Below are 15,848 nucleotides of genomic sequence, written 5' to 3'. Positions count from 1 at the left end.
CTGCAATTTTTTTATAAAAAAAAAATCTTGCAAATCAACCTATTTTTTTATGCAATTTTGTTCGCTCCAACCGCTTCTAGTACTGTTTTTCCTTCGAACAATGCAATAATACGTAAAAATATAGTGTATTAAACTGAGGATTTGATCAATTTTTTTTATATAATTAATCATAATTAATTGGCTCACGTAATTATTGTATTAATATACAATTTAAATAATATAATATCTAATTTAATTAATTAATATATTAATTTATTTTAATTATATGTTAAATTACTTATTTATATTATAATCATGTTTGTTTGACCTAGGGTTTAAGTATTATGTTTTAATTAAGTTTACTATTTATTCATTATTTTGTTTTTGATATTTTTCTCATTTTGGGTACTAATATTGGAAACTGTTTTTCCAATGTATATAAACTCATCCACAGTGAAGATGAGTTTCAAATTTTAAGTTCTATACTGCAGATGAACTTCAAATTTTAAGAAGAAGAACTTCAAATTTTAAGAAGATGAAATTCAAATTTTGAGTTTGTGGATTAACCCATGAATCGTGGATCATTTTCGAGAATCTCTCTGTCCGACTCCGAGTTCCTCGTGACCCGTCTACCAAAATCTGTACCGGATCCTCTTCAATAATTTTATTATAAATGAAAAAAACGATACGGCTCAAGAGGATCATCACCCTTTCAATTACATAAATAGTCTGAAGGGATCACCAGCTCCGGTATTATCGATACTCAGAAATTCGACACGATGAGCAGCAATCTTGGCACGAAACTTGTAAAACAAATCAAAATATTAAACTGAAAGTTCTCAGCTTTCGTGTGGTAGAAGGCTATTTTATCTGGCCGACAAACTCGTCCACCTTCAACGACATACAGTAATAAGAACAGTGGAAATAAGCTGAGAAAGACGACTCTTTTTTGAGCTCAGAATCAGAAGCTTCTGCTACAAAACTACCAAAGCATAGCACATTATCGCGACAATAGAGTTGAATAAAATCAGGCAATTCCAAAATCAGCAATTTTCAAGCAGAAGTTTTCATCAAATAAGATGTTCTCAGGCTTGAGGTCCCTATGAATAACCCCTTGTGAATGAATATATTCCACGCCTCTAGCAATATCAAGAGAGATTGCAATAATTTTCTCTAGAGGGAGGGACTTCCGCTCAAGCTTATGCAGGAAGGCCCTCAAGGAACCTCCTGCAAGATACTCAGTGATAATACAGAAAACAGGTGGTTTCCTGCAAGCTGCAACCAACTGCATAGGACCAAAAGAAACACCAAATAAGTTTTATTGTCGAGCACAACTGCATATAAGATTTTTGGTAAAGTGAAAATACAACATAACAGCTTTAAATTGGCATTAAATTTCTCTTTCATGATACTCAAATCCAGAGAACATGAAAACATCTTGGTTGAAAAGAAAAACAGAAATAGAGATAATACAGCGTTCTTCTTCAAAAATTCACAGAGGCAAAAAGATGCTATCGACAGGCAGCATAGAGCTAGCAAGTTAAGTTCATTAGCGCATAACCACCAAAAGCTTAAAAAAGAGTAAAACAAATTGAGATTTATTCAGAGATAGATTCTAAAAAATCTATAAAGCTATAGAAGAATCAGACAAGTTAGTAGAGCAATGAATCACCTTTACCCCACCCTATGAAATTTCACTGAAATCAAAACGTTTCAAACAGGAGACCAGATCTCAAAAACTTTTATGTGCCCTATTAGAGAACACAATCATGAGCTTTTAGGAAACTAAAAGGGAATTTGAAACAAATTAATTACGAATCATATCGGAAAGGTCTTCTACCAAACTCTTACCTGTTGGACAAGTTCTACGAACGAATCTGGAGGACCCATCCGATCCGATCTTTTGATTGATTATTTTCAGATGGGGAGATCAAATCTTGAACCTACATGAAACAAGGAAAAATAAACCTTAATGCATTCAACTAAGTACTCTATATGTTGAAATGAAACAAAAAATACAGAGGAAACGATAGAATCATCACCAGTCTTTACACGAATGGTGAATCTATAAGGAAACTCAACCACTGACGTGCCCTCATCTTCAAACAATGGGTTTTACCAAATGAGCACAAACCACAACTTCCGCTAAGAACGGCTACAAAATATAAAATTCTAAAATGACTGATTAATACATATAGAATACCAAAAACATAAAAAATAATTATCAATAGTAATACTTAAATTTCACGAGTAATGAAAATATTCACCTTGGATTGTTACTTCTTGGAGTGTTAACTTGCGGGTTTCGACATGTTCTAGAGTTATGCCCCGGTTGTTTACATCTACCACAGACATAGGTGTCATGTTCTCCTTTATCCATTTCTGTACATATACGAACTGAATGTGGATGACCTGGTTGTTTCCTTGCAATAGGTGGAACAACTCGCACACCCGTATTAGGCCAATAGAGTTTATCTTTAGGAGGATAGAATCTCATTGCATATGTTCTTTTATATGCCTTTGTTGTATACCAATGACCACACAATTGATTGAAATCAAAATTGATTTTTCTACACACTACAATGGCATGGGTGTAATGAATTTTTTCCATTTGAAAATGGATGCATGTACATGTCATATTCACCAAATCTACTTGATACTCCATTCCATCATCCATAGTGATTCCATACATATTATTCTGATACCGACATACATGACATACTCTTGCTCTATCCATCTTATTTGTTTAGAGAAGCAACAACATAGGGAGTACAGAACGATGTCATTTTTCCTGCAAATTCATATCTTTTCACAAAATATTTATTCAATCTATAAAAGGTTGATGCCACCAATGCCTGAATTGGAAGACTTCTAACACCTTTCAAAACATTATTAAAGCACTCAGACATACTGGTGGTCAACACACCAAAGTGAACATTGCCATCGTGTGCCAATGACCAAAACTCAGGACTCAATTGTCCTTCTGTCAATAATTTTTTCGTTTTCTCACTTTGTTGTTCAATCAACTACATCATATAATCAAAATCAGTAATATTTATCTTCCTTACTGCAGACCATATGAAAGCACTCAATGTGTTATTTTGAACGTCTTCTTAAAATTGGCAACTAAATGACGTAAACAATAACGATGATAACATTCTGAAGGTGGAAATTGTGTCTGGACCGCCCCTATTAAACCCTTTTGACAATCTGAAATCAGAGTGAATGGTTTTGTTCCTTTAATAACAAAACGATCTAAATAAGCTAAAAACCATTCCCAAGAGTCTTGATTTTCTATTTCAATAATAGCAAAAGCTAGAGGAAAAATACCATCGTTCCCATCAAGAGTAGTAGCAATCAACAGAGTTCCAGGATACTTCCTGTATAAATGTGTTCCATCAACACTAATAAGGGGTCTACAGTATTGGAATCCTGCAATGGATGGCCCAAAAACCCAAAAAACGCGCTTAAACATCCTTTCATGGCCAAATTCCTCACAACACAGTACATATTCATTATCTGGATTCGCCTCTTTTATTGCATCTAAAAACCGTGACAAAAGATTAAATTATTCATCCCAATCACCATAAATTGCTTTTATAACTTTACATTTTGCTCTCCATGCTTTCCCATACTTGACCGAGATATGATATTGAGTTTCCATGTGTCCCTAGGGATGGGTAGAGAGTCTGATGAAGAGTAGGTTGGGTCCAGTTCAAACTAGGCTGACTCACCTGCACGGGCATCCATTAGCCAACGAAACCCGACCCCCATCACTGACGAGGTACGGTTCATAGTGACTGCGAAGTCATATGGGGCTCTATCAGGGGTGTTCGGTGAATTTAGACTTATGTGTGTTTTTGCATTGTTAGGACTGGTCATAAAAATTAGAACTTAGATAATTTTTTGTATAAATAAACCCTTACTAATATATGTAGTTTTTATAGATTATATGGCGTCAGTGGTTGGGTTCTTCTGTCGATACAATGGAAAATTGAAGGAGAAGTCTGGATATTTTGATAGTTATGATTGAGGTCAATCACGAATGATAATGATTGTGGTTTCGACTAAGTTTAGCAAGTTCTTAGTAATGATGTACGAACTCACGGGGTGGGATGGTGATACTCATCAAATGTTTATTAAGGCCAAAATTTCATTTTCTGATGAGGTTTTTGTTATCTTACATGTGCAAAATGATTACTATTTGACTCAATTATTTGTGATGGCTTCAAATAATCGATCTATGGTTGAGATATTCTTAGAAAAAGTCTTCAGACAAAGAGCCCATGGAGAGGAAGGTACGAGCAATCAAAACTTTATTGGTGAAACATCCTATCCCCAAGAACAAGAATTACCTTGTACACAGGAGTAAGTATTTATGTTCATATATTTATGATATGAATTGTTAAGTTTACATGACTTGTTTTTAAGTACAAACTATTATCTATATAGGTGTAATACAGAAGGGCGTGAAATGGGGTTTTTGAACCCCTTGTCTATTGCATCACTATATGAGTGTGAAACATCTTCTCCCATGTAATTTTTTTACCCTTTTGTTGTTAAATGTGTGAAATTTATGTTATCCGTACTCAAATTTTTATGTCTATTGTTGTGTTTATTCAGGGTTGTTACTAATGATGAGAGTGATAGTTTTAGTGATGGTTTTACTGATGATAGTGATAGTATTAGTGATGATAGTGATATTGGTTAAAAAGAAATTGAAGGAGAAGGGGATGAGATATTTGAAGTCAGAGTACATAGTAACAGAGTTGAAACAATAGATGCAATTGGGTACCCGGATATATATGAAGATTCCTAGGAGCTTAATACTAGATGTATCAAAGATAATTCCAAAATAATAAATATTTTAGACTCAACATCAAATAATATCAACGTAGGTCAAATATTTGAGGATACGACCTAAATGATGCATTTTTTGAGAAAATACTCGATTGAAAGACATGTTGAGTATGAGACTTGATGTCAAGCAGTTATGATTATAAAATTAAATGTTGTGTCGATGGATGCCCTTGGAGTGTTTTTGCATCATGTGATTGAATGATTCATCAATTTAAGATAAGAAAATATGGTGGAGATCACACGTGTTAATAGAATCATTTGTCACAATAATAAAGTGTGTACATCATCTTTCATTTGTAATGTCATTATGCCAACAGTGAGGGTGAATTTTACTTTGAGACAAAAAAATAATTCCATAGAACTTCAAAATTATTCAACATTTAAAAAATAATCCAACTAATTTTATAACAGATAACTAGTCCTAACAATGCAAAAACACACCTAAGTCCAAATTCACCGAACACCCATGTAGAGCCCCATATGACTTCGCAGTCACTACGAACCGTACCTCGTCAATGATGGGGTCGGGTTTTGTTGGCTAATGGACGCCCGTGCAGGCGACTCAACCCATTTTCCATTACCCAACCTACTCTTAATCAGAATTTGTACCCATCTTAGTAACTAGGACAAACATAAGAAAACATAAACAAAACAAAAAAACCTTGTGGTGGATATTTATAACACCCAAAGCTCCTCACCACATGGCATGATCATTCTATGATACTTCAAATTTATTTAAAAACTAGCAACTACAAATCTTATCTCAAGTAAACGACAACTTCATAAATCAGAAAATTAAACAAAATTAACTAAAATTAAACTAACAACTTCAGAAAATACAATATTCAATGGCATTGGAATCCATAAACTAAAATACAAAAAATCCATAAACTAAAGAAACTTTAAAATAATTTTAATTTATCTGCAATTGACAGTAAACAATGAATCACAAAAAATAATACAGTAATTAAACAGTAAATAAAAAAATCAATACAGTAATTAAACAGTAAATCACAGAAAAAATCAATACAATAATTAAACAGTAAATCACAAAAAAAATCAATACAATAATTAAACACTGTAATTAGATTCAATTAACAAAAACCCTAAAAAATCACCGTGCTAAATCGGTTTCTGAAATTCAAATTCGGGTTTGGAGGGTGAGTAGGGCTTCGGTTTTGAGAGAAGGGGCGGCGAGAGACTGAAATAATAGGGTAATAAGAGAGGGGACCTTGAGAGGAAATTATAGGATTTGGTTTTGAGAGAGAGGGAGAAGAAGAGATGAAATGATAGTTTTCGATTTTGAGAAAGGGGCGGCGAGAGGATGAACAGAGGGGAGCGAAAAAGAATAATGAAAGATGAGGTTGAGACGAAGAGAGAGCGGTTGAGGGGGGGGGTGCAGTAGGAGAGCGAGCGGCAACGGCTAGAGGAGACGCGAGGAGAAAGAAAGATCGAGGAAGAGAGATTTTTGAGAAAAAACATAAGTGGGGGCTTACGTGGCACGATATGTATTTGATTTTTTATTTTTTAAAAAAATATTTAATTTTTTATTTAATGACGTGTCAGCTTATGTGGCATATGACGTGGTAAAATAATGACATGGCAGACAATGTGTCAATCTATGTTTACTGCACTAATTACGCGGTGACACATAATCAGTCAAAACTTACGTGTCGCTTTTGACTGCACACAGGCATTTGACCGGTCAAAGTTGGGTAGAATTAGAAATATTTTGATGACGTCAGTGTTTTTGAAAATAATTTATTTTAAATGGGTATTTTAGGGAAATTCCCTTTCCTTAATGATTAGGGATTATGTTGGAGAAATAAGTTTTTAGAGGTGAGGGTATTATACCCTACCAGAAAAATCATTTCTGCCAGCAAAAAAATTTTGTTAGTGAATGTGAAAATTTTTTGGGAAATGTCATTCTAGGAAAAGTTCTCATTCTTGGGAAAACTTTTTCGAGCTAATTATGTTTTGGGAAACGTAAAAAAACAAAAATTATTTTTCTTTATTTTTATTTTCTATTTTTCTTCCCCTTCTTTTTTCCACCCCTCCTTTTTCTTTTGGAGGAGGAATAAGCAAGTTAGATTAATTTTATTTTAGTTTAAAGTAATTCAAAATATGTGGTATAATTAAAAATATTTTTAAAGTAATCAAAGAATATAATTTATTATTTATAAACAAAAATATGTCTAATATTTAAATTTAATAAAATTATAACATGAGAAAATAAGTCATTATTTATAAATAGAAATAATAATGATATGTAAAATTATTTTAAATAGTAACCATTTAAAAAATAAACTCATTAATGTGAAAAAAATGGGTGGGAGATCTTTCCAAGCGAAGGTGGAGGTCAAGGGAAGAGCAAGAAAAAGACAGGGTGGGGACGAGTGTGAGGGAAGCAAGGAAGGAGGGAAGGAGTCTTTCTATTTAGGGTAATTTTGAGGTTGGAGGTCAAGGGAAGAGCAAGAAAAAGACAGGGTGGGGATGAGTGTGAGGGAAGCAAGGAAGGAGGGAAGGAGTCTTTCTATTTAGGGTAATTTTGAGGTATGAACACCACACTCTTGTGCTGCTAACCCCTCATAAATCTTGGACATGTTCTTATAACTGCTTGACAACATTATTGAAGGAATTATTTTTTGTTGTTTGAACCCCAGTTTGGGAAGTAACAATTTTTTTAGCTTCTTTAGGGTCTCATCATAAAAAAGAAGAATATGCTAGCTTCAAATGAGATCAAAAGAGTGGTTTTTGCATATTTTGTTGGTTAATTTAGTGAGTAGGAGAAATAAAAAGCTAAATGTGGTAACCTGATACAGACAGACAAAATATGAAGAAAAAAAGAAGAAAGAAAAATAGAAAATGGTGACACCCAAAAATTAGAAAATGGTGCTACCTCCTAGAAAAAAGAAGAGCTCAAGGGTAAAAGGTAAATTTTTAAATTCTTAAATTGCATATTTTTCCTTCAAGGGACTGGTCAAAGTTGGAGTGGTACTTGCCTCACTTGAAGAAGATAGAATCTTGTTAGAATAGAAAACATTTTCCTTTGATTGATGCAATCTTTTAAATTCTTAGAATTTCATTTAGATTGATGTTCTTTCTCAATCTCCTAGGATCTCTCCTTAAATTATGTAATTAGGGAACCTTAAATGATTGACGAGTATCCCAAAAGAAGACATTGAAAAAAGTATAAATAGGTGCGTTGGCTAAAAAAATAATTTGTCTAACCTATTCCAAAATCTCTCTTGCCTCTCTTTCCCCTCTCAAATTCATGCCCGGGTACTTTTTCTCTCCTTTCTTATCTCATCTTCTCTCTTTTCATCTAGCTCTCACCCTATCTCCCTCTCTTCCTCTACTAATCTCTTCTTCCATTATCTTTTATTTCAACCTTGTTAACCTCTCTCCTTCAACTCTTCATTGCAATTTTATGAAAATATAACGACATTTAAAAATAGGGTTCATATCATTGATCCTTTTTCAAGTCAACCAAATCCTATTTGAGGTTGTTGCTACAAAATGATCCAATTGCAACATAAATGATGGCATCAATATAAAATAAGAGTTTCAAGACGTCTCCAAACACTTGAATTTTGGTGATAACAAAAACATGTATTTTAAACTAATCCTTGAAATAAATTTTATAGAAAAGAAGGTGTTTCTAGATTTTTTGAAAAATGACTTCGAATTTATACTTGGATTCAAATCCATTAAAAATTAAAAAAAGAAAAAAAAGATGCAAACGCACTTACATAAAGTTTCGGAATTAAAATGGAAGTCGAATCCTCTATTGGATTCAACCCCATTAGCAAGAAGGATTCAAACTGAAGGTCTGAAAGAAACATGTAAAGAATGAAGAATTGAAGCCCAAGTGAAAGGATGTGAATCCCCAAGATGGCAGAGAAAAAAAGGAAGCAAACTCAAGTTAAAAAAACTTTCGATATTAAAAGTGGATTCTAACATTGTACTGAATATGCACATTGTAAGAATTGAACCCATGGGTGGATCTGATCCTATTTGGCTTTTTTTTTTTTTTTCTCTTCTTCTATTTTTACTTTTTTCTTACTTTTTCCCCTCTTTACTGATAAAAAAAAAATTGTTAAAAATCCTACTATGAGTTCCAAAAGAGTCTCTCTAATGCCACAAATGGTTTCTTGTTTATTGTGCTTAGTTTTCTTTTAAGTCATCATCGGAGGTGTCTAGGTGAATGATGCTTCAATTATGGATCATTAATTCTTGAGAGCAAACATCAATTTGAAGCTCCAAAAACGGATGACAAAGATACCTATATAACATTAGGTAAGGAGAGGAGAGAAATGCAAGAGGGTGAAGAACAAAGAAGATTCAATTTACCTCTTTTCTCTACTTTTTGTTGCTTCCAATTTCTCTCACTTGATTAGAGGAGAAGCATAGACACATAAAAAAGCCATCATTGCTAAAAAAATTGAATACAACGTGAGTATGGGGCCCTACAAGTAAACAGATGGCGAAAGTAGGATCAAGTATGTTGGTGCACATTAAGTCTTTAAATTACTCAGACAAAACGCTGCAAGATATTCTAGTACGAAATTTGCAGGCCCCTCCAACTTTCGCATAAAAGTTGATCAAGTCTAAGGGCAACAAATTTCTTGTCTTTCACAAAAATTCTTGAATTCATTGGAAATGAATTCTCTCCCTCGATCGGTTTATAGTGCTTTAGTCTCATAGCCATTTCCTTCTCATCTAAAATTTTAAACTTTTTGAATACCTCAAAAGCCTCACTCTAGTACTTCAAAAACTATACATATGTTTTTTCTAGAAAAATCATAAATAAAAAGGATAAAGTAAGTGTTTTTACCAAAAGATTGAGGCTTGACCACACACATGTCCATGGATTAGTTCCAGTAGATCAAGGGACTTTTCTAGTGGATTATTTCGAAAAACTTTCTTGAATGTTTGCCAAGTAAGCACGTTTAACATATTGGATGGGGATGATTAACTTTTTGAATGCAATTCACCATATTCTTCTCACCCAAGTTTCTAAGTCCTCCAAAGTTTAGATGAAAAAATCTTGTGTCAAATTCATGATAGATTCACATAAGCTTTTAAACACACTACTCCAATGTTCTTCATATCAAGTTCAAACATTTAATTATTTGTCATTGTGATCTTAGCGATAAGATTGGTTTTTTTATCTCTAAGTCAAAAAAAGTGATCTTCCATGGTGATTTTATAGTCACTCTCCAAAAGTTGCCTAATACTCAAAATATTACTTTTCATCTTGTGATTGTAATAAACATTATGAAGAATTTTGTGGCCACCACCTTTTATTTGAAATAAGATCATACATTTGCCTTTAATATCCACCTTTGTATCATCACCAAATCGTACATGACCCATTACGTTATTGTCAAGTTCAATAAACTTATTTTTATCACTTGTCATATAGTTGCTAGCGCCATTATCAAAGTATCATGCACTATTTTCTCCTATGGGCTCATCCTTTAGTGAAAGGAATAATGTAAGTTCATCAACATCTTTGTTGCGTTCAGTCAATTTTAATTGTTCATCTAATTTCTTGGATTGACACTCCTATTAATAATGTCTTTATTTTTCACAAGAATAGCATTCAATTTTAGATATGTCAATTTTTACTTCATTATTTATCCAATGGTTGCCTCCATTGTTGCTTCTTCATCGTACTTTTCTACGACCTCTATGAAAAATCTAGTTTCTATTCTCAAAAATAAAGTTTTGATCATTGTTACCTCTTCCTTGACCATGTCCTTGACCTCTTTCACCTCTCAAAGTGATTTTACCTTTAGATTTGAGAGATAACTTTGTTTGCAAGGCTTACTCAACTTGCACTTGTTTGCCTCGATTCATTTTCTCCTCTTGGGCTCGTAATAACCCATTTAATTAATCAATGGATATGATCTCCAAGTCTTTAGACTCTTCAATGGCTATCACCACATTATTGAATTTTGAGTTGAGGTAGGATAGAATCTTTCTCTACAACCCAAACATCTTCAATCTTTTCTCGTAAACCCTTCATTTGATTCATCACGACTTAGACTCTTGTAAAGAAAATTGAGATAAACTCGCTCTCCTTCATAAAAAAATGATTCAAACTCAGCCCTTAAAGTTTGAAGATGTACCTTCTTAACTTTATCAACTACCTTGACAAAATTTTGAAGAATATCTCAAGCTTGTTTGGATTTGATGTCATTGGCAACCTTCACGAACATGTCATCATCCAATCCTAGATTAATGACAGTAAGGGCACATTGACCATTCTTACTCTTTTTTACCAAAGCTTAATTTTTGTTTGTTAGCAAAATTGATTCATTTTTTGGTTCTTCAAAACCTTTCTCAACGATCTCCCATAATCCTTGAGAACCAAGGATAACTTTTATTCGAATTGCCCAACTCTCATAATTGGTTTTGGATAATTGTGGATATTGGAAAGAAATATTTCTCCCTTTTAACTCATTCTTTCAACCTCGCTTCGATACCACTTTGTTGGAAGCAAAGGTGGGATAACTGTTAGAGCTAGGTGGTTCTAATCCACCTGGGTTAGGTTCCGTCCACCCCTGGTCCACCTAGGTTAGGTACTTGGCTTTTCGTACTTAACAGACCGGTTTGTTAAGTTGTATTGGCTAAGCGTTTGACATGGTATCAGAGTTGGGCACCATATTCCACGTTCGAATCCCGATGGAAGCAGTAGGGAACGGGGACGATGGGTGTCAAAGCTAGGCGGTTCCGATCCACCTGGGTTAGGTTTCGTCCACCCCTGGTCTACCTATGTTAGGTACTTGGCTTTCCGCACTTAACAGACCGGTTTGTATTGGCTAGACGTTTAACAATAACAACTCTCACTAAAGAAATAGAAGAAGAAAGAAAAAAAATAGACAACACAAAATATCTTGTTTCAAGTGTTTGCTTATTCAAAACTTGAGTACATGAATAGTTATACTACTCCTTTTACATTTAATGACTTGTAATTAAATACATTCTCAAGATACATCTTATCAAATATATTTTTACATTTAATTACTTGTATGCCATAATCTTCTAAAAGTCTGAACACTTTTTTTAGTGCCTCACTACGAATCCTAAGTCTTAAGTGCTTGGCCAGGTATCAGCCCTTTAGATAGAAACTCCAAATGCTAAAAAGTTCAGAATTCTGGTTCACTGGAATTTATCTATAAAATTTTAGGGAAACTGCAAATACTGTACAAAATTATTGGTTTCAAAGTAGAAAGACAAACTGATGAATCATTGTTAACCAGCCAAGTGGAGATAATATTTGAAGAAGTTCATTTTAAATTTTTTTTGAATGTTCATGTATTTACCCCGTCGAAGATCGTAGCTCAGTCTTATAAACGTAGGATTTGGCAAAGAAGAGATAGAGCCCCAATTCGATCAGACTTAGTCCAGCTAGCAGCCAATAGAAGTAATCAAGGTGTGCCCTATTGAGATTTGTAGCAAACCAGCTGTCCCCGCGAGTCCTGGTCACCTTGTCTATGGCTGAAATCATAAACCCACTTATGAAGCTCCCTATGCCAAAGATGCTGAGGTAAAGTGCCAAACCCACACTCCTCAGCCCATCTGGCACTTGATCATAGAAGAATTCTTGCAACCCAACCATGGTAAACACATCGGCCACGCCAAACAAGTTGTACTGTGGTACCAACCACCACACACTCATTGGAAGAGTCACCGAGGGATCGTCAACCAGCCCTGAATCTTTCGCAATGCCAAGCCTCCATTTCTCTATTACAGCTGCCATCACCATTGACAAGACAGATAAGAACATCCCGGTGCCAATTCTTTGAAGCATGGTAATACCAGAGGGCTTTCTCGTGAAAGCTCTAGCTGCAGGGACTAATATTCGATCGTAGATGGGGATGGTCAACACAATGGAGAGGCTGATGAAGCTCTGCAGGGTGGCCGGTGGTACTCTGAAATTGGAGCCAATGCTTCTGTCCATGGTGCTGCCTTGTTTGGTGAAGAATGTTGACGATTGTGCAAAAACAACAGCATATATCAAACAGGTGGCCCAAATTGGAACAAGCTGTAATACTGTCTTTGCATCCTCGACCTGACTTGCTGTGCACACACTCCAACTGCTCTTGTCTGAACAATCCGTGCCATCAGAAGAAACTGCAATGACACGATCAAGAAATCTGCAAACAGAAATGATAGACATTTAGTTGGATGTGTTAAATCATGTGACTATTGTGTTTCATATCAAATCTTTCTCAAACCATGTTATGGAGTGCGTGAAACAAGCAGTAAATGAAAGGATTCTGTGGAGCAATATAAGTTACTTATTTCCAGGGCTTCATCAATCTTATAACGTTCCACCGATAATAACTTACGCATCTTAGAGGCCTTTATATCCGATATTTATCTACATGTAACCTGCTAAGTATAAAAAGCCAGTGAAATTCTTTTCTTACTTGAACCGGCTGTTGCTCCCTCCGGCTTTGCCGCCTATAAGCGCTGGATCCTGCTGAAAAGTACGCTTTGCAGCTGCAACAAACACTTGCGCTAAACTGACGAATGGGTTTTTATCCCCTGCGGAAGTATAGCGATATGTCCAGGTCCCCAACAAGAATATAACAAGTCCAACCGCCATAACAGTGCACGGAATTCCAAATCCAAGCCCCCAGCTCACATTATCCTGAATGTAACTCACAATAGCAAGGGAAACCATTGTTCCCGCACAGATTCCAAAATACCACCAATTAAAGAAGGAGCTTTTCCATTTGCTCTCTGTAGGGTCCTGGGCATCAAATTGATCTGCTCCGAAGGCTTGGACGCAAGGCTTGTGACCACCTTGCGCAAGTGCGACCAGGTACAGAGAGGCGAAGAAGAAGAACTTTTGGAAGCCAGAAGGAGCTGGGCAAATTGTGAGACCCACACAGGGTGGGGGGCGGAGAAATGTGATCGAAGCAGATAAACTAAGCAAGCCCAGACCCTGCACGGAGACAAGGCAGCTGAGTCCGAAAATTTATTATCCTGCTTGGAGCCTCATTAATAGGAATAACCCGGTCAGAGAAAGAAAGAGGCGAATAAACAATCAAACTCAAATCTCCAAGAGCTACCGAGATATCTTTTTTTACTACACTATAAATTGATTTAATTCTTAAAAACTCATTAAAAAGTCATGAAGATTATAGGGACCCTTCGAAGACACGTACTAAAATTATTAAAATAATCATTATTTTTAATAGTAAATCTTTGTCTCTTTACTTTATTCTATTTTCGTCTATTTTACACAAATGTTTATTCATGTTAAGTTGCATCTTATCAATACGACACGTCTTGCTATAACTAAAAGAGCCTTACTACATCATTATTACATAATTTCCGAGATATAAAACATTTACTTGACAAGGGACCATAACTAGAGACCCCTATCGTGAACCATGAACGAATCCGGTTCATAACAATTCTCCCCCGCTTTCACGTGATGTTCCAAACTTGCAGTTACAATACTGGTGATAAAAAATAAAAATAAAATGGCTTGGACTTGACGGCCGCACGGAACACTAAAGTTAGACTTCTATTGACGCAATCGAGCTAGAAAAAAATAATCAAAGCAAAGCAAAGGGTATCTTGTAATTTCACAAACAGATATTTTCCCTACCCGTCTCCCCTGTCGACTCGGTCACGGTCAATTGAAATATCAAATTTTATTTAAAAGATTATTAACTATTAATTTATCGCACTAGATAAGAAATAAAAGCAGACAGAACATTCAAATCCCGGAATGTCGGACGGCAAAACTGGAGAGAGGACAGTAAAACTAACCAGGATGTAGAGCAGTGAAGCAAGAAGGATCGTCCGATAGCGTCCAAGGTAGGAATCTGCAACAAAAGCCCCAAGAAGCGGAAGCAACGAAGCTACTCCAGACCACACATTGACATTAGCAGCAGCCTCCGCAGTCGACTGATGCAGAGGTCCGGTAAGATAGCTAATCAGATTCGACGCAATTCCGTAATACGCAAATCTCTCCGTCACCTCCACTCCTGTCGAGCCACAGATGAAAAATTAACAATAAATTAAACGAGAAGTGCATGTACATCCAATCAATCGAAAGAATTATAAACAAAACCTCAGAAAGTTGTAAGAAACTTTGCCTATGATGAAAAAAGCAGATCGCCATCCTCCGGAGCTAGATCTGGGGACGGGCCGGCCTTTGTAGTCGACTGCACCTTGGACGGCGTCGTTGCCGAGGCCAGAGAGAAGGGGCGCAGCTTCTGAAGTCGCCATGATGCCTGAACTCAAAAACTGCTGCTGATTCGCAGAAATCCGAGCTCTGGGTTAAATTCGCGGGAGACATGGGCATGAGCCGGGTCCCACTATCCCCAGTGCTAGAGATCGGCACGTTGTCTTGGTGTCAATTAATCTTTAGGAGCCAATTTTTTTAGCATTTGTGTTGTCATCAAAATAATTAAAAATAAATATAATATTTTTTGTCAACATTAAAAAATATAAAAGATGTTAGGAATAATAAAGATCTAGATAAAGATACTGAGATAAGTCATAAAGACTATTTTATTGTATATTAATAATATTATAAAAACTAGTACAGGCCTAACCATTTGAATCGGCTTCATATGGCAAGATGCTCCTAATCGGGTCAATATGATGAAAGACCCAAGGTACAGCCAGTTGGAGTGGGTAGGTTGGCCCATTTAAGTAATGAATTGGCTTACCCAACCCGATCAAAACAATCTTGGTTCAATTCGGTTTTCAAACTTGGAATAGTCTTGTAATAAACCAAACTTGTGATTTACTAAGCTCTGTATGTTAGTTAGTGAACAGATATTTAATATAAACCCAAAGATATTTAAGTTATTGAGGTGACTTATAAGTTTGCGAACTAAACCAAGCCTCAATCGAGCAGGGCTCTTATAACTAAGCGAACAAACTCCAGATTTCGAAATCAATGCGTGATCAGGATAGTTCAAGCCGAATTGAGCCAAGACCAAGCCAAACTCAAACTGTTAGCGAAC

At 35.5% G+C, this 15,848-nt stretch overlaps 1 protein-coding gene across 1 annotated transcript; it reads right to left on the bottom strand.

Annotated features, from left to right (window-relative positions):
- Positions 1-12,119: 12,119 nt before the first annotated feature.
- LOC137955728 (protein NRT1/ PTR FAMILY 5.10-like) lies at positions 12,120-15,176 on the bottom strand. Its single transcript, XM_068802825.1, has 4 exons — positions 14,970-15,176; positions 14,641-14,858; positions 13,284-13,804; positions 12,120-13,007 (listed from the first exon to the last, which is right to left on the bottom strand). Exons 1-4 carry the CDS (start codon positions 15,100-15,102, stop codon positions 12,170-12,172), a joined length of 1,710 nt encoding a protein of 569 aa, XP_068658926.1. The 5' UTR covers positions 15,103-15,176; the 3' UTR covers positions 12,120-12,169.
- Positions 15,177-15,848: the final 672 nt, after the last annotated feature.

Source organism: Aristolochia californica, unplaced genomic scaffold (genome assembly GCF_029961685.1).
Source record: "Aristolochia californica isolate CCGP_79_NKW_82.1479 unplaced genomic scaffold, dmAriCali1.0.hap1 SCAF_2, whole genome shotgun sequence".
NCBI classification, from domain to species: Eukaryota; Viridiplantae; Streptophyta; class Magnoliopsida; order Piperales; family Aristolochiaceae; genus Aristolochia; species Aristolochia californica.
Note: the sequence above shows the minus strand (reverse complement) of the source record. Positions and strands in the feature narration are given on the sequence as shown.